The sequence below is a fragment of the Orcinus orca genome, chromosome 1 (genome assembly GCF_937001465.1).
Source record: "Orcinus orca chromosome 1, mOrcOrc1.1, whole genome shotgun sequence".
In the NCBI taxonomy this organism is placed as follows: domain Eukaryota; kingdom Metazoa; phylum Chordata; class Mammalia; order Artiodactyla; family Delphinidae; genus Orcinus; species Orcinus orca.
Window position 1 is genome coordinate 91,634,321 of NC_064559.1, and position 26,878 is coordinate 91,661,198.

General features: G+C 45.5%; 1 protein-coding gene across 2 annotated transcripts in view; it reads left to right on the forward strand.

Moving 5' to 3' along the window:
- Positions 1–25,826, forward strand: part of RXRG (retinoid X receptor gamma) — a 44,425-nt gene extending 18,599 nt beyond the window's left edge. For both annotated transcript variants that reach the window (XM_004282043.2, XM_049705519.1), the window contains 8 exons: positions 6,377–6,521; positions 8,690–8,869; positions 14,688–14,848; positions 14,965–15,094; positions 16,394–16,526; positions 17,706–17,797; positions 19,064–19,169; positions 25,339–25,826. In XM_004282043.2, the coding sequence (XP_004282091.1) occupies positions 6,377–6,521; positions 8,690–8,869; positions 14,688–14,848; positions 14,965–15,094; positions 16,394–16,526; positions 17,706–17,797; positions 19,064–19,169; positions 25,339–25,486 (1,095 nt within the window). In that variant the 3' untranslated portion in view covers positions 25,487–25,826. The remainder of the gene's footprint in view (positions 1–6,376; positions 6,522–8,689; positions 8,870–14,687; positions 14,849–14,964; positions 15,095–16,393; positions 16,527–17,705; positions 17,798–19,063; positions 19,170–25,338) is intronic.
- Positions 25,827–26,878: the final 1,052 nt, after the last annotated feature.

A 26,878-nucleotide genomic window follows, 5' to 3' on the forward strand; every position in this document is an offset into this window, starting at 1 on the left:
GTGAATGAGCCTGGTGCGGTCTGTACAAAGCTGCCCTCATACTCTGAAGCCGTTCAAATTCAAAGACTTTAAGTACTCCACGGGCCAAGCAGAGTACTTCTGTGGGTCCCATTTGGCCAGCACTTTGAACCCCAATTTGTAATCTAATGGCTCTCACCTGTAGGATCTTCTTCAGAGTACACATTTCTCCCTTATCCCATATTTTGGCCCTTGTGTGGGTTGTAAAACTCCCACAGAGGATTCTAACTGCCCCACCCCTGCCCAGCTGAGAACCACTAGTTCTAAGTCCTTCAGCCCACATAGGCTCAGTGGGCTCAGGTGATGTGTCCAACCTCACACCACCAGTCACAGCAGAGCCAGGGTTACACCCCAAATCACCACATCCCCACTCAATCTTTATGATGCTGCGTTTGCCCACTGCTGTGGTGTATTCTGACTTAACCAGTGACCCCAGGATCTTCCTGTTGACTGCCAAGGATTAAAAGATGAATAATCGGTGCTCCCAAGGAGTCTTGTGGGGGATGTGCCACATCACGCAGATAAATTGCAACGTTGTACGTGCTGTCGAAGGTGTAGGGGCAGAACCGAAGAGAGCATAGAAAAGGGCCCTGTGAACTTCCGGTTGTGTGTTCCAGATGTCAACCACTCGGATGAGTGGGGACCAGACAGTGGTGGGGAGGGACATGGCTCTATGCTGTCATCGGCAGAGCTGGTGATACCATACCCTTTAGAATGTGGGACTTGAAGAGATTGGTTTATTCATTTTCATTCATGTGAACAGATGACAGGAAGGCAGGTCAAAGTCAATAGGTTAGAGACAGAAAGAGAGGTGGAAGTTCTGGGACAAAAGTGAAATTTTGCAAAGGACATTCACATTCATTCAAATAACTATTTAGCAGGATCTACTCCGTATCAGGCACTATTTGATACCGCCCTAGGTTCTGGGGCAAAGCACTAAATAAGCCTGTACTTTCATGGCAATTACACTGTAGCAGGCAAGACAGACAAACACGAAATGAATACACCAGGTAGTTTCAAATGGCAATCATTGTATCAGGAAGAAATAAGACAGGGTGAGGTAATGACCAGTGTCAGGGCTTGTGGGTGGGGAAGGGGCAGGGCACCGGCCCTCCAAGCCTGCTTTTAGCCACCACACTCCAGTCTAATTGAGCCAAACCTGGCCAATAAATTCAGCTTCACAGCCATGTGAGTGGCAGGGTCGCTATTCCTGGACCATATGTCTGTACAGAGGGATTGGGGTTGAAAGGTCAGCTGAAAGCTTTGGTCCTGGCCAACTGGGCTGTGTGCAGAGGCCAAGGCCAAGTTTGGCTTTGGGAGCTATATTAAGCTTGCCAGCACTGGTGAAGCTGAGCGGCATTGGGGCTTGGGTTCTGGAGCCACACGGCAGTGACACTTTGCCCAATTAACTAGATAACACATGATATCTAGTGCTCTTAGTGTTAGCCACGGTGAGCTGGACTCTGCACACTCTGGATAGACGATTCCTATGCATCCTGCCTTTCTTGCCCAGGATTGAGGCTGAGTGGGACTTGTCCGGGAAACATGCGCCTTGTGTGACCTGGGTCTAGGGTAAGTGCAATTTGAGGGTGAAGGGAAGCGCTCAGTGTGGGGGCAGCGGGGGGGGGGGGGGTGTCTCGTTCTGTGCTCTGTCTTCCCGGTGTTTGAGCTTCTTTTTTTTTTTAACTCTTGTTGGATTTTCAGTCTTGAGGAATAAAGAGAAATGAACTGATACTCTGGAGGCAGGAACTGGGTAAACTTTTGCAAACCACTTTAACTTATATTTATCTCAGTTCCCTTTCCTCTATTGTGGGGTAAGACATTTTGCCCTGATTACCCTACAGGGATTTTTTATGAATATCAAAGGAGATGTGGATTTGAAAAATCACTGCTTAAGCACTTATGATACTCTGTGGCAATAAGGTGGTATTATTAATATTCTTATTATACCTAGGTGCTATATCATACACCTAGGTGATATATATTATGCAACTGTGTGATCATTGGCTCAGGTGTGTGTACTTTGTTGTTGAAAGGTTCTAGAGAAGTTCATTTCAACAATCATTCATTGCACTAAGCACTGGAGATCTAAAAAATGTTTAAGACTCAGTCCCTTCCCTGGGGAGTATCTAAGTGGAGTGAACAATTTCCCAAAACACCAAATATATAATTGAGAAGATATTTATGCAGCTTTCAGACAGAATGATCTAGATCACGTTTTTCTGAGTGTGTGTGTGTGTCTGTGTGTGTGTTTAATGCTGCATTTTTTAAGTGTGATATCTGTTGGCTCGACCCCGAAGCAGGCCCTACCTTTGGAAGGCTCCCGCCTCTTTCTCCTCTCCTGACCCAGCTGCCTGACCTGGGTTCTGTCCCTGATAATTCCTGCCCAGGTAGTGCTTGATAACCAAATTATTATCCTTTCAGATGCTTGCATTTTTACAGAGAATACTTTGATAATAAGAATTGCAAATGTTAGAGCTAGAACAGAACTTAAAGATCATCTGTTTAATGATTTTTTAAAAAGCCATAAAGTCTTTCTTTCAAGTGAAAGTATGTTTGGAAGCCATTACATGTCAAATAAAAACAGGTCTGGTGAACTAGAGGTGGGAGATATGAAGCCTTCTTACTCAACCTCGCCACCCCCTGCCATACACACTCTCTGAGCTCAAAAACCACTGCTGTAGTCTGTGGATGAGGAAACAGCTTCTCAGTCACCCAGTCAAGATCACACAGCAAGGAAGTGGCAGGTCCAGGCTCTGTACTCTTTTAGACAAAGACCCTCACTCGGTTAAAGAAAGGCCACTCTAAGGAGACCACTCATTGGAAGAGGTGCGCCTGCCTGCAGCCTGCTTGTCTGGCCACGTATCTGCCTTGAGTGGAATAATTGGGGCTGAAAGCCGCTCAGAAATGTGGCTCCCAATGTTCTGTGATGGCTCCAGGGCATCTAGGATGCATTCAGTCCCTGGCTGAGAGGACTGCAAATGGAAGACAGGCCAGCCAAGTGTGTTCCTCTCAGGAGCAGCCGGCCGCCTGGTACATCCCAGCTCTAAAGTGCTCACTTCAGCAGAGCTGCTTCTAATGGAACAAGACAGCTGGGGCCGCAGCACTGGGGACCATGCAGCTAATGGGTTTGAGCTCCGGGGGCCACCTTCGATCTCATCTACCATTGCTCAGATCCCACGCAAACCCCAAGCCAGCAAAGAGGCTGATGGAGATGAGGGCATCAACCCACCTGTCCCAGCCACTGCCTCCTAATGCCAGCCCAACTCAGGAAGAGAGGGGGTGTCGGAGAGAGGCTTCCAGGAGAGAGTGGCCAGAAGCAAGTTGGTTCCTCTGGGTGCTCATTGCCAATGAGGTGGGGCAGGAAGCAGTCAGGGCAGGGGCGGTCTGGGAAGCTCCTGCCACACAAGACAGACAATGTGGGGAAGGAGGAATGATGACCTGAGATCCAAGAGCCCGGGGTTCCAGCTCCCACCTGTTAGATCTGGGAAGGCACCTAACATGGTACCTGGGCAGGGGCAATAGGCTTGGTGTCTCTCTCCTTCAGTCTTTCCCCATGCTGCTGCCTCATACTTTGAGGACCTTTTTTCTCTGCTGTAAACCTCATGGCTCCTCATTGCCTCTCAGATTAGATCCACTCTCCTTAGCCAGGCAATCAAGTACAGCCCACCTTCCAGCCTTGTCTCCCATCCATCCACCGGACACAAATACCTGGGCTTCCCTTCAGGCCTTTGTTGGTCAAAACTTTTTGTCCATCACTGGCCCATCCAAATCCTACCCGTTTTTTAACTTTTTTTACATCTTTATTGGGGTATAATTGCTTTACAATGGTGTGTTAGTTTCTGCTTTATAACAAAGTGAATCAGCTATACGTATACATATATCCCCATATCCCCTCCCTCTTGCCTCTCCCTCCCTCCCTCCCCATCCCACCCCGCTAGGTGGTCACAAAGCACCATGCTGATCTCCCTGTGCTCCCCGTTTTTTAAAGCTGTCAAGTCCCAGCTCAAATGCTCCTTCCTTCAGGACATCTTCCCTAATCTCACTTGCTTTCTTAAATTATCCCAACCAGCTTTTAATCTCAGGAATGGTCAGTTTCTTGAGTTAGTGCCTGTGTCTTCTTCCTTTTTGTATCCCAGGATTTCTGAATGAACTTAAGAATAAACCACTTTACAGCTGAATTTCCTCATCTGAAAAATAGGAAAACCTCATAGGGTTGTCGTAAGGATTAAAATAGCTAATTAGCGCTGAGCAAACTTTCCTTGGACGGTAGCACCTACAGTAGCAAGAACAATAATTACTGTTCTGTGATTGCTGTGGGCTGGAGGTGGTGGATCTGGTCCTGTTGGAGATGGGAGTGGGAGAGGAAGGTGGGTGAGGGCCTCCTGAGCCCGAGGTGACGGTGTCCTCCTCCTTATTCTCATGACCTTTCTTATCCATCTGAGGATTTGCAGACAAAGTCATGGTTAGCTAGAGGGCTCTTTTTTGGGGGGTCATCTCTTTCATGGGGTGGAACTAAGTGCTAATAACTATTTCCTTGAGGCACTCAGAATTCCTAGCCCATACTGGCCCTCAGGCCACTTTTGCATGTGGGGCTCTGGAATTAATTTTTTCCAAAGCTCCCAGGTGTACATCTGGGGTTGAGTACCACTGTATTACACCAAAACAAAACAAAATACTGAATATAAGACTTAGAAGTCTTGCCTTAGCCTTGTATAAAAAGGAGGGAGCAGGGGGAGGGGGGAGGAGAAAGAGGAAGAGGAGGGAGAATTCTCCCACCATGGACGTGTTTTCATGCCTCCTATGAATGAATTTTTAAAAATTCCTGGTGACTTTGATTTCAAAGCAAGGCCTTGAAAGCTGTCTTTTCTTTTTCGCATCCCTTGCAGCATTTAACCCAGAGCCTTTGCCCACCTCCTATGCTCAATAAATATTTGCTTAGTGAATTGAAAAGCTAGTAAAGTTAGAAGGAACCTAACTCAGGCTCTGTTGTATTTTAGCTTTTATTGATCATTCCTTCTGTCCCAAAGGCCTAGAATAGAGAAGAAAATCCTACCGTTGGTTCAGTTTGGGAATTACAGTCACTTCAGTTAGGCAAAAGTCACATAGACCATGCAGAAGCCAGTGGACCTTCCCTTAAACCCCCAGATATTCACCAGGTGCCTCTACCGGGCACTTAACTCACACTTAACTCAGCACCACTTTTGTTTGAACTTACTTGGAAGTGTTCTTTGTTTGGGGGCACGTTCCGACTCCTCAGTGAGATTTTCATCATTTTTGAGGAATGACACACAGACCTCCGTTTCATATCTCCCTTCACAGTGCCTAGAACGTTGACCTGTACCCATGGGTACAGAAACACTGCTGATTGGATAACTGGCTTGTATTTATTTAACTTTTCTTTGAGGAATACAAGACACGTAGAGGCAGCTTCTCAGTCATGTCCCTAAGAGCACCAGGAGACAAGGAAGGGGTGGCGGTGAGGAGTTAATGTTAACTTGTGATAAGGGGTGAAGAAAGGGATACACACACGTTCGTTTATTCAGCCATTCAGTTCTATCAACTCCCTACCACATGCTGGGTTCACGTCAGGCACCCGGAAGACAAGGCAGATGGTCTCTGGCTCTAAAGATTTTATATTTTCATGGAAAGATATTTGTTCCTTAGAGACAAGTTCAAGAACATGATCCGGGACTTTTAACCTAATTTTTGGTGCTATTGCAATGATTTGGGCATTTGGCTTACCATCCTCGGTAGGCTTGTTGAGATGACCACTACACGTATCGTCTCTTCCACTTTACTGTGAACGTCTTAAGAGTGTGCATTTTATTTACCTTTGTATCCCAGAGCCTGGCACAGTGCCTGACATGGTGAGTGCTTGTGAATGACTGTTGATTCACTAAACGGATGGATTTGCATATTTTCCTTGGTTCTCTCCTAGTCTAAGTCTTTTGCCTGAGGGCCATAGCTCCCCTTGGAATACTGCTGAATAGGCAGGATGTAGTTAACAAAAAATTAAAAAATACACAGAGGACTTGTCCTAAGTGTGCTGTTCAGCGTGGATTTCTAGCTCAAATAAAACATGAGTAAAATGAGTAAAAGCTGAGAGCTCTGATGTAGATGTGTTGTGATTTTCGGTTTAGGTTTTGGCATTTAGAAATCACTTAGTTCCTCTGTGCTACTCTTTTTCTCCCTTAAATTCACATCCCTCATAGGCAATTTTAGATACTCTGTACTTGGAAACTACTTCTCGAAATAGAACCCACTTTTTTTCCCTCAAGGATGGCCTTATTGCTTTCTGCCTCAGGGATTGGGTTTACCCTGGCTCTGTGTTTTATTGTATTTTTTTCTCTTGCAGCTAAATGTGGTCAACAGTGTCAGCATTTCAGAGGACATCAAACCCTTACCAGGGCTTCCTGGTATTGGAAACATGAACTACCCATCCACTAGCCCTGGATCTCTGGTTAAACACATCTGTGCCATCTGTGGGGACAGATCCTCAGGTATGTACAGAAGCAGACACTCCTCCCAAGTGCCCCATGCAATGGGGATACCAGAGAAGACACCTCTTCCATTGCCCACTTGGCTCCTTTGTACCCAACGAGAGAAAAAGGGTCTTTGAGGATGGTCCAGCTTGGGGCCCAGGCTGTAAATTTCTGTCACCACAGCCTTAATGAATTTAAAGCATAATTTCATGTGGTGAGATTAGATTTATAGAAAACATTTCAGAAGCCCTTCCCTGGAGTTCCTGTGTTGCGTGTGTATCTGGGATAGAGAAGTTGTTGTAACGAGCAAGTATGTCAAGCTAGAGTCTCTTTAATTTTTAAAAAAATATTTTTTTATAATTCTAAAAATAATATCCCAACATAGGAAATGTGGGAGAACTAGAAAAGTACCAGTGAAAACAAAGAGCTATCTATAGTGTTCCTAACAAAATAAACCCTTTGATATTTTAGCGAATTTCCTTCTACAACATTCTAGATTTTTAACATGTTTCCATAGGTGGAAATAAGTGTGTTTTCACTGATTTTATCTTCTTTGATCCTTTTCCATTTTTGCCCAAATTATTTCTTTCCTGACTTGTTTCCCTACCTCTCCATCATTCCTGCCTCCCCACTCCCCATCTCAACAATTTTGATGAATTTTGAATCTCTGATTTGATGAATGAGGAAGATTCTTTTCTATAGTTGTCTATGACGGCTGACAATATTTTCTCATCTTTTTATGGTCACCAAAGTCCCTGCAAAATGTGACTCCACTGAAAGTTCCAGGTGCCTGGAACTTAGCTACACAGCTGATGTTTGCTTGTTCTCAAAAAGTTGTTTCCAAATCATGCAGACTTGACCATTGCCATAGCAACCTAATTCCAGCCACGCTGATAGAGAGTTTTTTCTGCTATGGTTTAATTGAAAGTTGGGCAGTTCTTTCGTATATGGAAGAACCACGGGAATGACAAATTGGTCCCATGTTTCTTAAAGACAAATACTTCAGAGCTGAGAGCATTAGGTTCTTTGAGCCCAAGATAAAAGCCTGTATTTATTATGAGTTCAGGAAATTAGTATAGTCAACTGATTAGGCACAGACTAACTTCATCAAGCAGGCTATCTCTAGCCACCATTGCATCTTAGAGTGGCTTCCTCTGAAATGTAAGCTCCTGGGATGCACATATTTACACTGGCTAGTTCTCAGGGACTTCAAGTTCACTTCGATATCAGCCTAAATACAACCAAATTAGAACGTCATGTCAGGTCTATAACTAAACAGTATCACATGTCATACTCAAGAATCAGACATAAATATGTTTTGAATGATCTGTTTCATTATATTTTTCAAGTCCCACAATTCCAGTCCATTGAGCATAGCTGCATGGTGTGTAGTATTGGGAAGATTTCTACTTAGAAAGAGTATGGTGATTGATTCTTGATGCCTATGTGGGCATGGGTATGGTGGCTCTCCTGACCAAATTAGCCATCTCTGGCTGGAGTCCTGGAAAACTGGATGCATGGAACAGGTAATAAGGGCAATGAAACATGTAACAGATTATTCTGGATCAAGCAAAACTACCTTCCATCAGATCTTTATGTCACATCTCAAGATTATATGTCATATTATGCCATAAAGATCATAGCCAGTTTACTCCTCCAATAGGCAGTAGTATATAAAAAAATTTATAACTCAGGTTCTTGTTCATAGTTTATGATAGAGGATAATACTTTTAAGTGAGATTCCTAAGTCCTTGGGCTTCAATTATGGGGAAATATGTGTGAAGCTGAGGTTCTTTTCCTGCTAGATAACACGTAACAAGCATAAATAGTTTTATTTCTTATGTATACTGATGTCTTAAATGAAGGCAGAACATTTTGCTTAACTAAACATAAGAGTTGCCCTATTCAATAAATGTAAGCAAAATCTTAGGTCAGGACTTTTCTAATAATGCTCTCTGGAATTGGTGACTCCAGAGAGTCGCTTCCAGAGGGTAGACACGAGGAAGGGCATATTTACTCTGCCTTGGTTTGGTTCCTGTCATCAAGCCTGCATTCCCTGCTTTGCTTTCTGTCCCATTGCCTAGGTGACGCGCCAGTTTCCTAGGCGAGAGCCAAGGGGTTCTTTTGCATGAAAGACCCAAATAAACACAAGAATAACTTACGGAATGTCCTTTTCTTGTGACCAGGAAAGCACTACGGTGTGTACAGTTGTGAAGGCTGCAAAGGGTTCTTCAAGAGAACCATAAGGAAAGACCTCATCTACACGTGTCGAGATAATAAAGACTGCCTCATTGACAAGCGTCAGCGCAACCGCTGCCAGTACTGTCGCTATCAGAAGTGCCTTGTCATGGGCATGAAGAGGGAAGGTGAGGTTCCCCACTACCCCTCCCTCCACTCGGGGGAGAGCAGTTTGCATATAAATGATGGAAACAAGTGCAGGACATAGGAAAGAGTCCTGCTAGGCTGGACTATGTGGAAGAAGTTTGAAGCGGAGGGGGGAATGACTTTGGGTACCATGATTTCTCGAGTATTTCAGTTGAATGCTTCCTGCCCTGGTAAGTGTGTACCCCCGAGCAAAGATAGCAAGAGCATCTTCCTCCTCCATGTTCACCTATCCTCTCCTGGACCTCAGATGATGGTCCAAACTGGACCCTCTCCCTTGCCCTTCCAATAGCCAGACAGCATCAGAACTGAGGTCTTGGGATCGCTCTGTGCTGCCCTGTAATGGGACATCAGTCTGATCTTCTGGGCAGAGCTGACTTCTCCCCTCTAATCCTCACTCTGGGGAAGCTTGCTGGTTTGATTAATCTCTCTGGGCTTTTATAACCTTGGTCTGCTACAAATCCTCTGAGATTGGTGTATTCCAAAGTCTTTGGGGATTATTGGCATTACCAATAATCAGACTTTGCCTTCTCATTCAGAGAGATCGTCATCATGCGTTTTTAAATGTTACATCTTTCAAACTTACAGTGTGGGTTAGCTGGGTTGCTGTAGAAGAAAAAAATCTGAAAGTGCTTTGTGTTTATGTACAGATCAAAAAGTCTTTCTGTTAAGTAATACAAATAACCTGAATTGGGCAGTTAATTAGCTGGTGAACTCAAGCAAGTACAGGGTGTAGTAAATGGTGAATCTTAATAGATTTCAGAGTAAGGAGGTCCTGCCTCTCTCTCTAGGAAATGGGAACAAGGTGTTTAGTCACTCCCAGGTGGCTTCTTATTCTTGAAGAACTTCTTTTCTGTGAGGAGGGGGGAGGCTGACTGAAAGGACCAATGAAGAAAAAGTTTGAGCCCCTTCTAAGAGAGAATGCTACCAAGAAGGAAAAAAAATGATATTCCTAGCGTGTTTGAGATGGAGGTGGCCCTTGAGAATAACTTAATAACCCTAACCATTCTACAGCCAAGGAAACAGGCTTGGACTGATGGAGTGAGTTTCCCAAGGTCCCCAGGGTAGGTGATGAACAGAGACTAGGACCGCTTACTCCCAGATCAGAATCTCAAATTGACAGACCCCCAAATCTGTCCTCCTAACCTGTTCATCACACGGTCCTCCCCATTTTAAGAAATAGCCATTTTTCAGCTGCTCAGACCAAAAGCCATTGGACACCTCTTTTTCTTTCATACACCACATTCAGTGGGTGAGGAAATCTTCTCTCTTTCTCAAAAGATGTTCAGAATCTTTCCATGTCTCACTATTTTTACTGTTATCACCAAGCCACCACTCTTTTTAGTAATAATACAAATAGCCTCCTGAGAAGTTTCTCTGCTTCCGTCTTTATCTTCCTTCGGTCTCTCCTTATCAAAGCAACCTGAGTAAGGCTTCGAACAAGTGGGTCAGGTGAAGCCTTTCCTTCACCAAAACCCTCTGATGCCTTCCCTTCTTACTCAGAAAAGAAAGGCAAAATTCTGGTCATGACTTCGAGGTCATACATAGTCTGGCTGCCCCATGTCTCTCTGCTCCAGCCTTCCTAGTGTCTTTGCTGGGCCATCAGGGGTGCTCCCACTTTAGGGCCTTTGCACTTACTGTTCTGTCTGCTTGGACTGCCCTCTTCCCAGGTACCTGCATGACTCACTTCTCCTCCTTCGTACCTTTACCTGATTGTCAACTTCTTGATAAAGCTTTGCCTGACTACACTGTCTCAGATTGCCCCAAACACCCTCATACTTCCCAGTCTCTTTCCCACAGCACTTACCACTATCTAATGTACTTTAAACTTTTGTCTGCTGTCTGTCTCCAAGAACGCAGGGATATTTTTCCTGCCTTTTGTCCCCCCAAGGCTATATCACCAGTGACTAGCACATAGTAGACATTTAAGAAAAAACTGTTGAGAGAATGGATGAGTGATTTAAACTAAATATCGGAATCATAAGTTTTAGTAATGCAGGAGCTTCTAAAAAGGATTCATTCACTCAGTCACTCATTCATCAAGTATGACTTGAGTGACTACTTCATGCTTGTGTCATACTTGCTGTGGAGGGGTCAACAATTTTCTAAACTGGAGCATGTGATGTGAAAAATCAGCTGGTGGAGACTGTCTCCTCTTCACTGGGATAGAATTGATACTCTTTGTAGCTTCCACCACTGTGATAGTCAAAACATAAAATTAATGCCCCCAAAGTGTGTCTCTCATCAGCATAGAGCATGATTGCTGCAGATTGCAAATCACCTATACTCGATTCTCCTGCCTCACAGTCTAATTCTGATTCTCAAAACTCAACCTGAGGGCTTCCCTGGTGGCGCAGTGGTTGAGAGTCCGCCTGCCGATGCAGGGGACACGGGTTCATGCCCCAGTCTGGGAGGATCCCACATGCCGCGCAGTGGCTGTGCCCCTGAGCCATGGCCACTGAGCCTGCGCGTCCGGAGCGTGCACTCTGCAACGGCAGAGGCCACAAGACTGAGAGGCCGCGTACTGCAAAAAAACAAAACAAAACAAAACAAAAAAAACCACTCAACCTGAATATTTCTGGCTCAATTAGGGTCAGAGTGGTTCACAGAGCAAATGATGGGAAGCGTGGTTCTTTATTTTAAGTCAAACAGGGACATGTGGATTGTAAGAGCATGGGCAGTGCTTCTTTTAAACCTAGTATTATTTATGATTCTTTCATAGCAAGTAGGGTCCAGTTTTGGTTCCTGCATTAAAAAAGAACAAATAATGTGGAGCAACAGGAATGATGAAAAGCTGAGGAATAAAGATTAGGAAGGGGAAAGGGGCTCTCTGAGAAATTGCTAAAGGAATTGATACTATTCGCCCTGACAAAGAGAAAGCAAAAAGCGAATCAGTTCTTCATCTCACTATATCGAGGGTCACTTTTAAAAAGTTACTGGACAGCCTTTCCTTCGCCACTATCATTTCTGGCCTTCATTTACAGAATTTGGGGCTCAGTTCAGGCACTTTCTTGAGGACAAGACTAATAAAATCCTGGAACAGATAACTGAGTGATACTATGGAATTTACATTCCTAGAGAGTTGGACAGACAGAGAGAGATGAAATTGGGGTGGGCTCAGAATTCACCTGCCCAAAACCAGGGTACATAATGGTGAAGCTGGAGTGGACATAAAGCTGGAGTGTCTGATGTAACACAGTCATTTCCTGAAAGAAGCAGCAGAGGTTCTGAGAGGCTAGGGGTCTTGCCTAAGCTTACATGGCAAGCTAATGGCAGAGTGGGTGTAGCACTGGGACCCTCTGACTTCCAGGACACCAAACGATCCTCAGCGGTTCTGGGGAAGTCTATTTCCATAATTTTGGGTCATATAATGTGGTTTGGGTAGTAAGAGAATGGATTATTTTTGAGGCAATTTGTGGTCAGCACTTGACATTCCTGTGGGTCTATTAATCCAACCAGCCCAGAGCCTTGGAGTCAGGGGTAAGCTCAGGAGGCAGCCAGCCTGGGTCTACATGCTGGCTTCACCACTTCCTAGCTCTGTGACCTCAGGCAGGTTACCTAACTTCTCTGTGGTTCATAGCATTTCAGAGGGTTCTTGTGGGGGTTAATTATGAAAAGTGTTGAGCATAATTCTGACACAGAGAAAGGGCTCCATACATTTTGGCTATTTTAATACATCACAATAAATGTATGTTGGACTAATGGAAAATCCTGTTTTAGGTCCCAGTGGCCCCTCTATGTACCCTGATGTACTGAGTAGCAGTAGCTCAAAATGCGCCATAGAAGATTTGCTTCAACAACAGATACATGACTCCTCATTGACGACAGTAAGATTTATGTCACAAAAAGGAGAACTGAATAGCAAAGGATCACTCAGTGAATTGCAAAATTGGAATTAGAATCTAATTCCCTGAAGCCAAGGTTATTTTCTTTGGAGCGTGAAGGTTATTTTCCTTGAGTGCTACAAATCTGTAGAAGAAATCAATTGAGGGACACAAGAGGAACTTGGTTTGCTTTCCCCCATCTTTTCAAATCAAGACAAATAGATGCCCATTAACCTACCTTTAAAAAAATTAATACAAGAAGCATTCAACTTTAACCAGCAAATCCAACTGATGATAAAAACACATATGAGGGTTTCTGTATGTTGTCAGTGAATGAAGGCTAACCAAATGGACAGAAAGAAAGGATGAGGGGAAAAGAGAAACAGGGAGAGGGAGGAAGAGGCCAACAGCAGGGATAGAGAGAGGACCAGAGCAGAGCCCGAGAGTGTCAAGAGAGGCCAAGGGGAGGGGAAATGCTACTTTTCAAAAAACTTTAAAATAATTGTTTCGTTTAATCTTCATCAAACAATCTCAGGTAAGTACTATAATCCCCACTGTACATATAAGGAAACTGAGGCTTTGTAAGCTGAGTACCATGTCCGACGTTCCTATCTAGGAAGCGGTCGGGCCATTTTGAAAAAGATTTCTTTGACTCCAAGGTACATGATTTTTGCTCTTCTCGTATTTTGTCCTCTCTGCTCTTTTTCTCGTCCATTTCTTCTTTTTCTTACTCTCCTGCTTTAATCTCTCTTTCCTTTCTTCCTTTACTCCTTCCTTCCTACCCTCCCTCCCTCTCAACCCCTGAATATCATTCTCATCTTGAGGTTTCTTGGTGTGTCTCTATTAGAGACAGTGATGTATCAGCCAGATTTGTGCTGTCAGACCCTTCTCTGACCTACTTTGAGAGATCAATAATATCACTTGCGTGACAAACTAGATGTCCAGCATCCAGTCCCAGTTCATTCCGCAGCCTTGTGGCTCAGAGAGTAGGAGGAGCCTTGGAAAGTGGACAAAGGGGAGGAAAGGAGAGGAGATGAGACGTAGAAGTTGCTCGTGGAATAGCTGTCACTGAGGTCCCTCTGGGCCACTGCTTAGAGGATAATTTTCTCGATTCTTGGGATTTAGAAAATGTGTGCCAATATTGAATTCTGCTTATTGCTACTGGGAATAAGAAGATGGAAACTGAAGCTTTCGAGAGGATGGAAACTAACCCCATAGAGAAACTAACCCTCTTCCCAGTGAAGAGCACAGAATTGGGAAAGGGGTCTGCCTGACATTCTAATGTATAGACCCAGAGGGTTCTTTGATGAAAACCCTAAACTTGGGGAATCTGAGAAAATTCTAGCCTCCACCTTTGCCTGTGTACCCTTCCCCACCCCCCAAATCAGCTGCTGATTCTGAAATGTCATCTAGGTGACATTATTCCACCCTTTCACTTACTAAATACCCACATGGCTCCCTGAAGATCTTCCCTGACAAGTCAGATCAGGTGATGCTGTGTTCAGGCCGGTGCACTAGGGGCAGACCTAATGGGACGTGAATGCCAAGAATGATGCGCAGGATCTGACAGAGGGAATTTTTAGAGTAATGTGCTCGTTACTTAACTACTGCATGCTCCCGGTTTATTAGAGATAGCAGGTGGAGGAAGGCTAGGGGAGACAGCATGCAAGGAGACAGTGGCTCATTAAAAGAAAGGGCAGAATTGGAGGTTATTAAAGCTTAAAAGGCACATTTAGAGTGGTCACCATAATGAACTGGAAAGACTATGGACTGAAAAAACCCATAGTTTGGCACAGGCATAAGAAAACAGCTCAGCTCTGCTTTCTTGGTTTCATCTGTTAACATGACAGCATCTCTGATTCATTGCCACCATGATGCCCATTTTACAGAGGAGGAGAATGAGGCTTAGGGATGTAATTAGCCTTCCCACAGTTGTCCTGGGCCTATGGTAACGTCTGCACGTCCTTGTCCCCGCCAGCTGTGCAAGAAGAAAGGCAGAGAAGCCGGGAGCGGGCTGAGAGTGAGGCAGAATGTGCCAGTAGCGGCCATGAAGATATGCCCGTGGAGAGGATTCTGGAGGCTGAACTTGCTGTCGAACCAAAGACAGAATCCTACGGTGACATGAACATGGAGAATTCGGTAGGTGGTCTTAGATCTCCATCCATATCCTATTTCTTGGAGGGGGCTGGAGATGGGGAAGGAGTATGTTTGAGTCCTAGAACCTGTCCGTTCAGAGTACTTTGTTCCTTTTTTAGACAAATGACCCTGTCACCAACATATGCCATGCTGCTGACAAGCAGCTCTTTACTCTCGTTGAATGGGCCAAGCGTATTCCCCACTTCTCTGACCTCACCTTGGAGGACCAGGTCATTCTGCTCCGGGCAGGTAAGGGATACCAGGGCTCCTTTCTTCTTGGGTTGCCATTTTGAAATTACCCTTGGGATCCTAAAACAAGTGACCTGATGGAGCCGTAACCCATCCAAGCTGTGCACCTTGCTGAGACAGGATAACCCTATCCGAGGTTGTTCTTTTTTATATTATTGGTAAGCTCTGAAATTTGGATGGCCCGCCCCCAAAACTTTCATTTCCAAATGAAACACTGTTAATGGAGGAGTAAGACTCTTTTTCTTTTTTTTAATATTTAAATTTTCTCTTTTATACTTAATGAAATTTTTATTAGTTTCTACATGCATTTTATTATCAGAGAAAAATAACTTTTAAACACACACATAATTTAAAAAACAAGGCAGGTTTACAAGAAGGTGAGAATTTTCTATTTAATGAGATTTTTCTGTCCATTGGTTCTCTTAAACTGCTTCCTAGAATGCTTTTAGTGACCAAGAAAGGCTCTTTTTCCATGCAAATTTTATGCAGCCTTTATAATTTGCATTTAATCTTCAAAGACAGTTAAACGATTGTTATTCAAGACAATCTGAAGCTGTGCCTCATTAACTATTATGAAATTGGAAAATAGAGATATTCCCATTTCACAGGTGAAATAGGGGAAGCCAAAGATTTTTGCTCAGGCTTTTACTAGAAAGATTCCAGAGTCCCTTCCTATTTTAAGATTCTACATGCTATCATCTCTCTAGCCTCCCATTTCTGGGACACTGTGCAGTTGACACAGGCCAAATCTCCTCTTTGTCATGGAGCCAGCAGGGACATTTCATGAAGATTCGCTGAGCCTGGGGAGCCAGTCCACTTATTTCATCCCTATTAGATAATGAGCGATCCCTGAGTGTCGATGGAAAGCTACATGCCGTGCTGGGTGCTACTAAACAACGCCTAAGAAGTAAAACCAGCTTGTCATGTCCTGGGGGCAGACACTGCAGGGTATACTCGCTTTATCTACCATGGCAGCTAACACAGTGACCCTTACCGTTAAGTGTTCAATCCATATTTGTTGATGGACTGGAGGGAAAAAAAGAGTCCTTGCCCTCAAGCTGCCATTCTGCGCTGCATTGGAGAGACTGTGGGGGAGGAGCAGACCCACGAGTCAGGGGACCCCAGTCTTACCCTTTGTTCCCTCACTAATTAGTGGTGTCGTCAGGAACTAGTTTTTGACCTCCCTGGATTTCTGGTTCTGCTTTTATTCCAAAGGATAATAGTACATGCCTTGGGTGATTATCAATGAAGCAAGAGTGTGGTCAGGTTTCCCTCAAGGCCTCCTTCTTATTCTTGCAGGGTGGAATGAATTGCTGATCGCCTCCTTTTCCCACCGCTCGGTCTCTGTGCAGGATGGCATCCTTCTGGCCACGGGTTTACACGTCCACCGGAGCAGTGCCCACAGTGCTGGGGTTGGCTCCATCTTTGACAGGTGGCTCTATTCTACTTCCGGCGCTTGTATGTGTGTGTGTACACATGTGTGCATGTGTGTGTGTGTACCTGTGGGTAGTGCTGGGATGTAGGATGGACAGCCCAATCAGCTGTACTGGCTGGAAGCAGAGACCATTCAGCACATGAAAACATAAACCTGGGGAATGAGAAAGGGATTAAAAGAAACGGTTATCCAAGGAGATGGGGTCAGTCAGAGGCCAACAGAGTTGCTGGCAGATGAAAGACCCTATTATCCCTAAAGGTTTCCAGGGAAGAGACTGTATTGTTGACATTACCTAGTAAGGTGGGAGTGGGGAGTTTGAACTGCTTATCCAAGGGGGCCTGGATGGGAATAAGGGTTTAGGATCTGACTTTAGGAATCTGGGAAAGATGAGCTGAGGTTTTTGCTGGTCTCTGCATCAGGCTCTCTGGGGGAATTCTGCTATAAAAGCAACAGCCTGAGTCTGGGGTTCTGTGCCTTAAATGGTTCCAAAGGACAATTAAGCCAGGCGATTTAAAGAGATGAGAGATGAATGGGCGGGTGAAAGGACGGAGAACTGGGAAAGGAAGGGTAAGATTGAAAATAGTCTCTCTGTCCAATGCCAGGGCCCTGTGGTCCCTTCCGAACCCCACCATAAATGGTCTTCCAGGGCCATGCGCATGTCCATCTAAGATGTCCCTACTCCTTCCCTGCCTTTTCCCACAACATGTTCCACATGGAGACTATCATGGTCTTCAGTTGACTCAGCCCTCTTGATGGTGTCTAGAAATTTCTGCCCTGTCACGGAACGCCGTCCTTTGCGGTGTTCTTCCAGACATGCGATGCCCTCACCCTGCTTTGCCCGTTGCATTTCTGCCAATTCCCAAATCCTCTAGGCTGCCTTTCCAGCTCCCTCTCTGTGTTCACTGCCTCATCCTCGGTGTTCCCTGGGACTTTGATCATGCCAGTTATTGGCTTTGTGTTGCTGCTGCGTATTGCTTCTGTGTCTGTTTCTTTAATGAAACTGTGAGCTCTTTGAGATCAGGGACTGTATCTTATTCATCTCTGTGCCCCTAGTACCTGGCGCATCTACTGGAAAATGGGGTGGGTACACAATAAATATTGGTTGCATTCATTTTATCAGCCCTTGGCCTGGTATTCATGATTTTCTCATCACTTGCCATTGTTTCCTGTGAACAGAGTTCTGACTGAGCTGGTCTCCAAAATGAAAGACATGCAGATGGATAAGTCGGAGCTGGGGTGCCTACGAGCCATCGTGCTCTTTAACCCAGGTGAGTGCGTCGTGCTTAGCTCTCCTCCATGGTCGGCCCCCAGTGCTCTGACGTTCTCTAGTCTTCTAGCTCAGCAGAGACAGATAAGGGAGGGCCAGGGGACCTATCCTGGGGAGGACAAGGAGTCAACTCCTCATGGCCTCTGCTCCTCGAGCCATCTTGAAAAGGGTCTCAAATGGACGTGGAGTGTGCACGTTTGGGGGCAAGTGGGGAGGACGAGAGATGCCAGAGGGCTAGGGTAGTAGCAAAGAAGGCGGTAAAAAGTGGTCGGGTTCTACATATATTTTTAGACAGAGCCAATGGGATTTGCTGATAGGACGTGAAAGAAAGAGAGGTATTAAATATAATTCTTAGAATTTTTCATTTTGTTTTCTTGAACACTTGGAAAAACAGAGGTTTCATTTACTGACATGGCGGTTCAAAGGGTGGGTGGCTAGGAATCAGGACTTTGGACATGAGAATCTGAGATGGATAGTAAACGTCCAAGAGTGGCTCTCCCGGAAGCAATTGTTTATGTGAGTCTGGAGTTCAGAGAAGAGGCAGGACCAGAGATGTACATTTGAGAGCTATCAGCCTAGACCTGGCGTGCAAGGCTCTGAGACCGAGAGAAAAGTAGAGGCATTGCAGAGCAGAGGGCTGAGGGCTAAGCCCTGGGGCATGGTGATATTTAGAGGTTGCGGAGAAAAGGACGAGCCAGCAAAGAAGCCTGAGAGGGGGCAGTGAGTGAGACAGGGAAGAACCAAAGAGTAGTGTCCTGGGGGGCCTAGGGAGGAAAAGCATTTCAAGAAGGAGGAAGTGATCAGCTTCTTCAGATGCTGCTGTGGGTCAAGAAAGATGAGTATTCAGAATTGCATAGTAATTGACGCACATGCTTCGTCTCCTGAATTAGGTGGTCTGTTAATTGACACAGGATGTGGGTCTGTCCGGTTTTTGTACCCCATCTCTCTATTCAGTCCATGCTTAGCACACAGTAAGCACTCAATAAATGTGTGAAGGTAGTATTTCTAGAATGGCCCGGATAAAAGAAAACTCTCCTCCTTGCAGTCAGCCGTGCGTACCTTTGCTCCAAGAGTTTATTGGGTAGATTGGGCACAGGAAGGAGGTGTGAGGGCACAAAGGGCTGGCTTTGTGTATTTCACAATGTCCCCCATCCAGCGCGTCTCTCGTAACTCTGCGGGAGGTGGCCTGTGTGAATGGGGACAGACTCTGTAGAAGGGTGTCCCGCAGAGGTGTGTAAGGAGAGGTTGAATCAGCTGTCTTTTTCAGATGCCAAGGGTCTGTCCAACCCCTCTGAGGTGGAGACTCTGCGAGAGAAGGTTTATGCCGCCCTCGAGGCCTACACCAAGCAGAAGTACCCGGAGCAACCAGGCAGGTGAGGGAGTCCTGGAAGAATGGGAACAACCGCAGCAACTCTTCTGATCCGCCATTAATGAACGGCGACATGCAGCAGGCACTGTCCAGGTTTTTCACAACCGTCTCAAAGCTACTCAGACACTGGCTCCGTGAAACCGGAGGTCTCGTCCGTCGTGTTCACCCACTGTTCACCACTTTGGCATCAGAGCCCAACAATTAGTATTCACCTTTAAATGTTGCATGAACACCCCGGTGAACGAACGATGGTGGGAATCCTTAGCTCCAATTTCTAAAGAGGCCCCAAGGCTCAGAAAGGAAACTTGCCCAGGGTCACAGAGCTGGGGCACGGTGGGGCAGGTTGGGAACCCACGTTTGTCTGATTTCGAAGAGCTTGTGCTTTTCAGTGTGACTGCATTGCTTTCTGCTTTGCCCTCATGGAAGCCCCCCTGCAGTAAAAGGTACAGGCTTTGGTAGCCAGGAGAGGTGACCGCTGGCCCCGAGGGTGCCGTCTGTAGCCTCTGGCAAGGTCCTGCGTCTGGGCTTCTTGTCTGAAAAGGAAGATATCGGTCAGAGGATCTCTGAGGCCATCTACCCGTATTCCTGAGTGGTTAAAAAAATTCTTTCCCCAAATGTTTCCCCCAAGTACAGCTGAATAGAATTTTCCTCCTCCACTAACTCTAGTTAAAAAGAGAGAATATGATCCTCAAACCTCACAGAAAATGGAAAATGAAACTTGAAAAAAACTTCTTTAAAGGCATGAGTTTGTGTTTAGGATTAATTACCTATGCTCCCCATTCTCACTGATGACTTTTATTCCTCTGTGGAGTCTCATTTCCATTAGCCCATTTTTCCTGGATCATAAGCCACTATCTCTCAGTTGTCCGGAAGAGGCTGAGCTCATTTCTTATCACAGGCAATGAATGCATCTGTGTGAGTGGGGTCCAGCCAGTTGATACAATAAATGTGCAGGCCTTGTGTGTTATGGAGACTGAGCTGTGACAACAGACTTCCCAAATGTCAATGGTTGAACACAAGTTTATTTCTTCCTCACAAATCAGTCCTGGATGGGTAATCAGTCTAGTGTGGTGACTTTCTTCCACACCATCGCTCAGGGACCCAGGCTCCTTCCTTCCTGGGGTTCCACCATGTCGCCGAGTCTCATTGTGGTTTTTTTTTTTTTGGTACACGGGCCTCTCACTGCTGTGGCCTCTCCCGCTGCAGAGCACAGGCTCTGGACGCGCAGGCTCAGCGGCCATGGCTCACGGGCCCAGCTTCTCCGCGGCATGTGGGATCTTCCCGGACTGGGGCACGAACCCCTGCATTGGCAGGCGGACTCTCAACCACTGTGTCACCGGGGAAGCCCTCTCATTGTGTTTTGTATGCTGATGGTGGGAGGGAAAGAGGAGAGGGAGCACAGAGGTGAGGCTATATGGGCAACACATTGATCTGGAAAGGGTACCCCCTCCCTTTACTCACTTCCATTGGCTAAAACTTGGTCATATGGACCAGCTAGCCAAGGAGACTGGAGAATGTGTGCAGCTGGATGCCAAGGAAGAAGGGAAGAATGGATTTTGATAGGCACCTGGCAGTCTCTCCTACATCTGAAGTGGGTGAGGTTGAAAGAGCCCTACCCAACCAGCAGGGCCTGGCTGCCAGCATCAGCTCGGCTTCTGGCCAGTGAGAGCTGACTGAAAGCCCTGTGCTGGATGACATCCACTGAATCTCCCAGCTGTAAGGCAGCATTACTCATGTGTGTGTGTGTGTGTGTGTCTGTGTGCACATATCGTGTGCAGGGCATTAGGACTAGGAAGGCTCACATTCATCCTTTTCCTGGACTTGGCTCTAGGTAGTGCTGTTTACCTCTTTAAAACACAAAACTCCTAGGGCTTCCCTGGTGGTGCAGTGGTTGAGAGTCTGCCTGCCGATGCAGGGGACACGGGTTCGTGCCCCGGCCCGGGAAGATCCCACATGCCGCGGAGCGGCTGGGCCCGTGAGCCATGGCCGCTGAGCCTGCGCGTCCGGAGCCTGTGCTCCGCAACGGGAGAGGCCGCAACAGTGAGAGGCCTGCGTACCGCAAAAAAAAAAAAAAAAAACCAGAACTCTTTTCTATCTTATTATAAAAGCCAAGCATGCTTTGGTAGGAAATAAGGAAAATGTTTTTAAATAAATAGGGTAATATAAACTGATCGTAAATTGGGGAGGTATATTTCTTTCCAGCAGCTTTGTGTATCAATGTATGTATACATAGAAATGTATATTTACAGATCTGAAATCATATGGTCTGGCATATTATTTTGCTCCATTAGCTATTTTAGACATTTTATCAGATATTGAAAAGTACAAAATTCTTATTTTCAATGAGTCTGTAATATTTCACAGGATGGGTGTATCCTAATGTATCTAGTCATCGTTCTGTGGTTGACATTCAGATTGTTTCTAATGAATAACACTTTAGAAACTTTGGAACTTGCCTGTTTTCCCAGGAAGGGGACAGCCAGGGGCCTGGGCGGCCCCCAGGCACTAGGCAGAGACGCCAACACTTGTTGCCTGGCCCAGGGCAGGGCCTGGGAGTTCAGGGAGGGAGTGCAGGGACTGGGTCCCCGCATGTCCCTTGGGTGCATCCAGTACAGCCTGGACAGTGGGTGACCACCCAGATGCTGAGCAGGTCCATCAGGGATGTCACTTGGCTCAAGCAGGTGGGCAAGTGTGCCGAAGGCTGGTCACCTCTGGTTTGCAGAAAGTGGTTGAAGGGGTCCCTGGTGGCACACAAGCCCTGTCAAGGCCGTTTTCTTGGTGGTGGAGGGCTGCCACTCCGTGGAGACTTTTCAGAAGTACACCTCACAGGGGCGAGTTCTGCTTCCTCTAGCCAGAAGCAGACATCAAAACTCAGGAGGGGGCAGAGTTTGCAGGAACCTTCTTTCTCTCACACAGCAGGTGCCTTCAAAGGCTGTGAGTGCCCCTGGTTGCCAAACATGTGAGCGAGGAATGCGACCCTGTGGCTGTGGCTATTAGGGGGTGTGTTTATTTCTACATCCTGATCTTAGCTCCCAAACCTGGGACAGACAGCAAAGACAGCAGTCTTATGGTTAACATTTTTTAAAAAATTATTTTATTGAAGTATAGTTGATTTACAATGTGTCCATTTCTGCTGTGAAGCACAGTGATTGTTATATATATATATACATTCTTTTTCATATTCTTTTTATTATGGTTTATCACAGGGTGTTGAATATAGTTTCCTGTGCTATACAGTAGGCCCTTTGTTGTTTATCCATACTATATATAATAGTTTGTGTCTAGAATGGTTAGCATTTTACACATTGTAAAACTTTGGCATTTTTAGAGTAAAAAAATACATTTTCAGAGCTAATGTTAGCCTAACTTCACACTTTATAAAGAAGCCGTTTTCTTTGCCTAATTACAGAAACCTCTTTCGTGGCAGAGCCTTGACCAGGAGCTCAGCCTCCTTGTTCTTATCTAACGGTGATACCGTTCAGATGCACTCAGAGGCTTCCTTTTTTTTTTTTTTTACCACATCGAGAGGCCTGTGGGATCTTAGTTCCCTGACCAGGGATCAAACCTGTGCTCCCTGCAGTGAAAACGCACAACCCTAACCACTGGACCGCCAGGGAAGTCCCACTCAGAGGCTTTCTAATCAAATGTTTTGAAGGTGTGTGTTGGCCTTGGTATAGACCTTTAATTTTTCCATGTAGGGAGGTAATTCTTACCTTTTTAGGTGGTGCCACTCTGTTCTTCTTATATTGCCACATTTCCTTAAAACTCCTTTCGGCATGCATATAGACCTAGACGCATTTTCGAGGAGTATTAAAACTCCAATTTGAAAACTTCTCGTGAAATAATGTTGTGACGTCCAGTGAAGATCCGGCCCAACTTGAGGTTGCTGATTTAAGGCCACCGGGACTAACAAGATTTTGATTCCTGTACTTTTTATTGGAAATTGTGAGTAGAGTTATTTGATTTCCAGTCATTATCAGTAATAACATTAAAAATAAGCTTCACTGGCAAAAAGAATTTTGAGAGATGAAGAGAGACCACAGAAGCATGTTGGAAATGTGGCAGATTGAGGAGCCTGAAAAGGACCCTGTATGTGTGAGGCTAATTCCTTCACACACTAGTCTCTTTCCCTTTGATGAGCCTTACAACTAAGGTCCTTAATTATAGGTGTGCGTGTGTGTGTGTGTGTACACATGCATTTGTGTGTGTGGGTGTACCAGTGTGTGAGGGCAGGTGAGAATGGAGGAGAATGTGTGTGTATACTTTTACACGTGTGAATATGTGCAAGCTCATGTGTGTGAGGGTGTATAAGAGTGTGAGTGAATGTGTGTGCACAAGTGTGTGTATGTGTGAGAGTGGTGAGGGTGTGTGTGTGCACATGTGTGGGAGGCATATGTGAGTGTGTGTGTATGCATGGGTGTGTGTATTATCTCTCCAGACTGGGGGCCCCTCAGGGGTGAAGGCTACTATTTTCTGTCTCTCTCTCTCTTCCTAACTGAAAGGTAGCACATCCATGTTGCTGCAAATGGCATTATTTCATTATTTTTTATGGTTGAGTAATATTCCAGTGTGTGTGTGTGTGTGTGTATACACACACCCTCCACATCTTTTTCTTTTTTTTGCAGTACGCGGGCCTCTCATGGTTGTGGCCTCTCCTGTTGCGGAGCACAGGCTCCGGAGGCTCAGGCTCAGCGGCCATGGCTCACGGGCCCAGCCGCTCCACGGCATGTGGGATCTTCCCGGACCGGGACAGAACCCGCGTCCCCTGCATCGGCAGGCAGACTCTCAACCACTGCACCACCAGGGAAACCTCCCCACATCTTTTTTATCCATTCGTCTGCTGATGGACATTTAGGTTGCTTCCATGACCTGGCTATTGTAAACAGTGCTGCAGTGAACACTGGGGTGCATGAATCTTTTTGAATTAGAATTTCCTCCAGATATACGCCCAGGAGTGGGATTGCTGGATCGTATGGTAGCTCTATTTTTAGTTTTTTAAGGAACCTGCGTACTAGTCTCCACAGTGGCTAGAGATTATCATACTAAGTGAAGTAAATCAGACAGAGAAAGACAAATATATGACACTGATTATATGTGGAATCTAAAAAATTGATATAAATGAACTTATTTACAAAACAGAAATAGACTCACTGACATAGAAAAGAAATTATGGTTACCAAAGGTGAAAGGGGGCGGAGGGATAAATTAGAAGTTTGGGATTCAAATATACACACTACTATATATAAAATATACAACCAACAAGGACCACTATATAGCACAGGGAACTATATTCAATATCTTGTAATAACCTATAATGGAAAAGGATCTAAAAAAGCATATATATATATGTATATATATATATAGGAGTCACTTTGCTATACACCTGAAACTAACACAATATTGTAAATCAACTATATTTCAATAAAAATTTTCAAAAAATTTAAAAAAGAAAGTCACACTTAGGCAAAAAAAATTAAAAAACAAAATAAAAGTAAGCACAGACTACGAAGCTGATGTACGAAGTGGTTATAAACGGGTAACAGAAATGTGGTAACTGAGGCACATTGAGGTCGCATTGCTTAAAGTAAGTGTGGTATGAGGAAAAGCAGAGTCTGGCGAGGAGCTGAGAACTGCTGGTCCTGAGAGTGGGGGGCTCTTCTTGGATCCCAGAACCTATCTCACTGCCTGGTGCGTGGTTTGTACACAAACACGTTCAGCCAGTGGCGAAAGCCCCTGTGGATTCTGCACATCCGCTGTGCTGTGCCGTTCTAAATGCTTTGGCAAATCTTCCCAGGAATCCCCAGGCACAGAGGATGTAAGGAGCACCAGCTGGTTAGGGTTGGAGATGTGAGTCAGCATCAGCAGGCTAGCTCTTCCTCTCGCCCACCACGAATGGGGGTGCTGAGGGCAATTCTGGGATGTGGTCACAGAATTCAAGAGATTCTCAAGAGGTCACAGGATCCAACTTCCACCTTTAAGAAGCATAACAAGACCTCTAGCCTATTTCTGAAGCTCTCCAGAATTAGAGATTCTCCAACTGCCTTAGTCTCCCCAACCAGGCTCTTTCTTCTAATCACAGATTGGTCAGGAAGACCAAATGAGCTGCCTCAGGCCAGCAGCTGCCCCGTGCATGCTGGTTCCCCAGTCCTTAATGTCTCCTTGCTTCTCCACAGGTTTGCCAAGCTCTTGCTGCGCCTCCCAGCCTTGCGCTCCATCGGCTTGAAGTGCCTGGAGCACCTCTTCTTCTTCAAGCTCATCGGGGACACACCCATTGACACCTTCCTAATGGAGATGCTGGAGACCCCACTGCAGATCACCTGAGCCTCACCAGCCACAGCCTCCTACACAGGACTAGTCAGGGCAGGTGTGTGTGGACCACCCCCCTGCACACGTTCCTCCGCCCCCCACCCCCAACCCTTCCTGTTCCCCAAACGTGATGCTTATAATAAAGAAACCTTTCTACACATGCGACTTTTATAGGTGGAGTTTTGTATAGATGTTGACGGTAACCCTTCTTTGCTATTTAAGGGGCTGGGGATCTTTCTGGAAGTCCTTGGGAAAACTAACCAAGCCTCTGTACATATAATTAGTTTAAATTATTTTTTCACTTGCATTGGAAAGCCAATGACCAAATAATAAAGTAATATATGTGATATTGGCACTGCATGGAGCATGGGGTGAATTATTGTGCAGCAGGGCAGTTATCTCAGATGTAGGAGGAAAGGTATGGGGGGTTAGGAATGGGGGATGAGGCTGGGGTCCTGCACCAAGAAATCCCACAGTTAGATACCCCATGTCTAAGCTGGGCACAGCTAGCTTTGCCCCAGGGTAGCCCCTGGAGAGATTGGGAAGAAACATTGTCTTTCAGAGCCAGCCTGGATTTTTGTTTTTTTGTTTGTTTTTTGCTCTTTTCCTCCTAAGAATAATGAGTACTAACAGCCTTGTCCTGACTGGGGGTAATGGAGTATAAGGGCAAGAGTAGATGCTCTTTTTTTTTAAATTTTTATTTTATTTTGGAGCATAGTTGATTAACAATGTTGTGTTAGTTTCAGGTGTACAGCAAAGTGATTCAGTTATACATACACATGTATCTATTCTTCAAATTCTTTTCCTATTTAAGTTAGAGAAGATGTGCTCTTGATGGGGGAAGACACGGGTCCTGGGAGTTGGTGGGAGGTGGTAATGGATTTTGGTAATGGTAAAGAAATGGATTTTCTGTCCTTAACTAGCAACAATAACAAAAAGACCAGAGTGCACCAAATTTGTTTTCCATCATTATCTGACTGTATGTAGCCTGTTCTTAACAACTTACTGACCAGAGATGTATTAATATGTCTTTTGTTACCCAAACGTTGTTGACTGGAGTGTTTCAATATTCACTTACATAACAAATTGCTGGCCACAGGCATTATTTTCTGCAAAAATCCCCCGATCAATAATGTGTTAAAAGGGGAAGAGAGAGGGCTTCCCTGGTGGCACAGTGGTTGGGAGTCCGCCTGCCGATGCAGGGGACGTGGGTTCGTTCTCCGGTCCGGGAAGATCCCACATGCCGCGGAGCGGCTGGGCCCATGAGCCATGGCCGCTGAGCCTGAGCCTCCGGAGCCTGTGCTCCACAACGGGAGAGGCCGCAACGGTGAGAGGCCCGCGTACCGCAAAAAAAAAAAAAAAAAAAAGGCGGGGGGGAAGAGAGAAAAGCTCTTCCAGCTTCTAGCC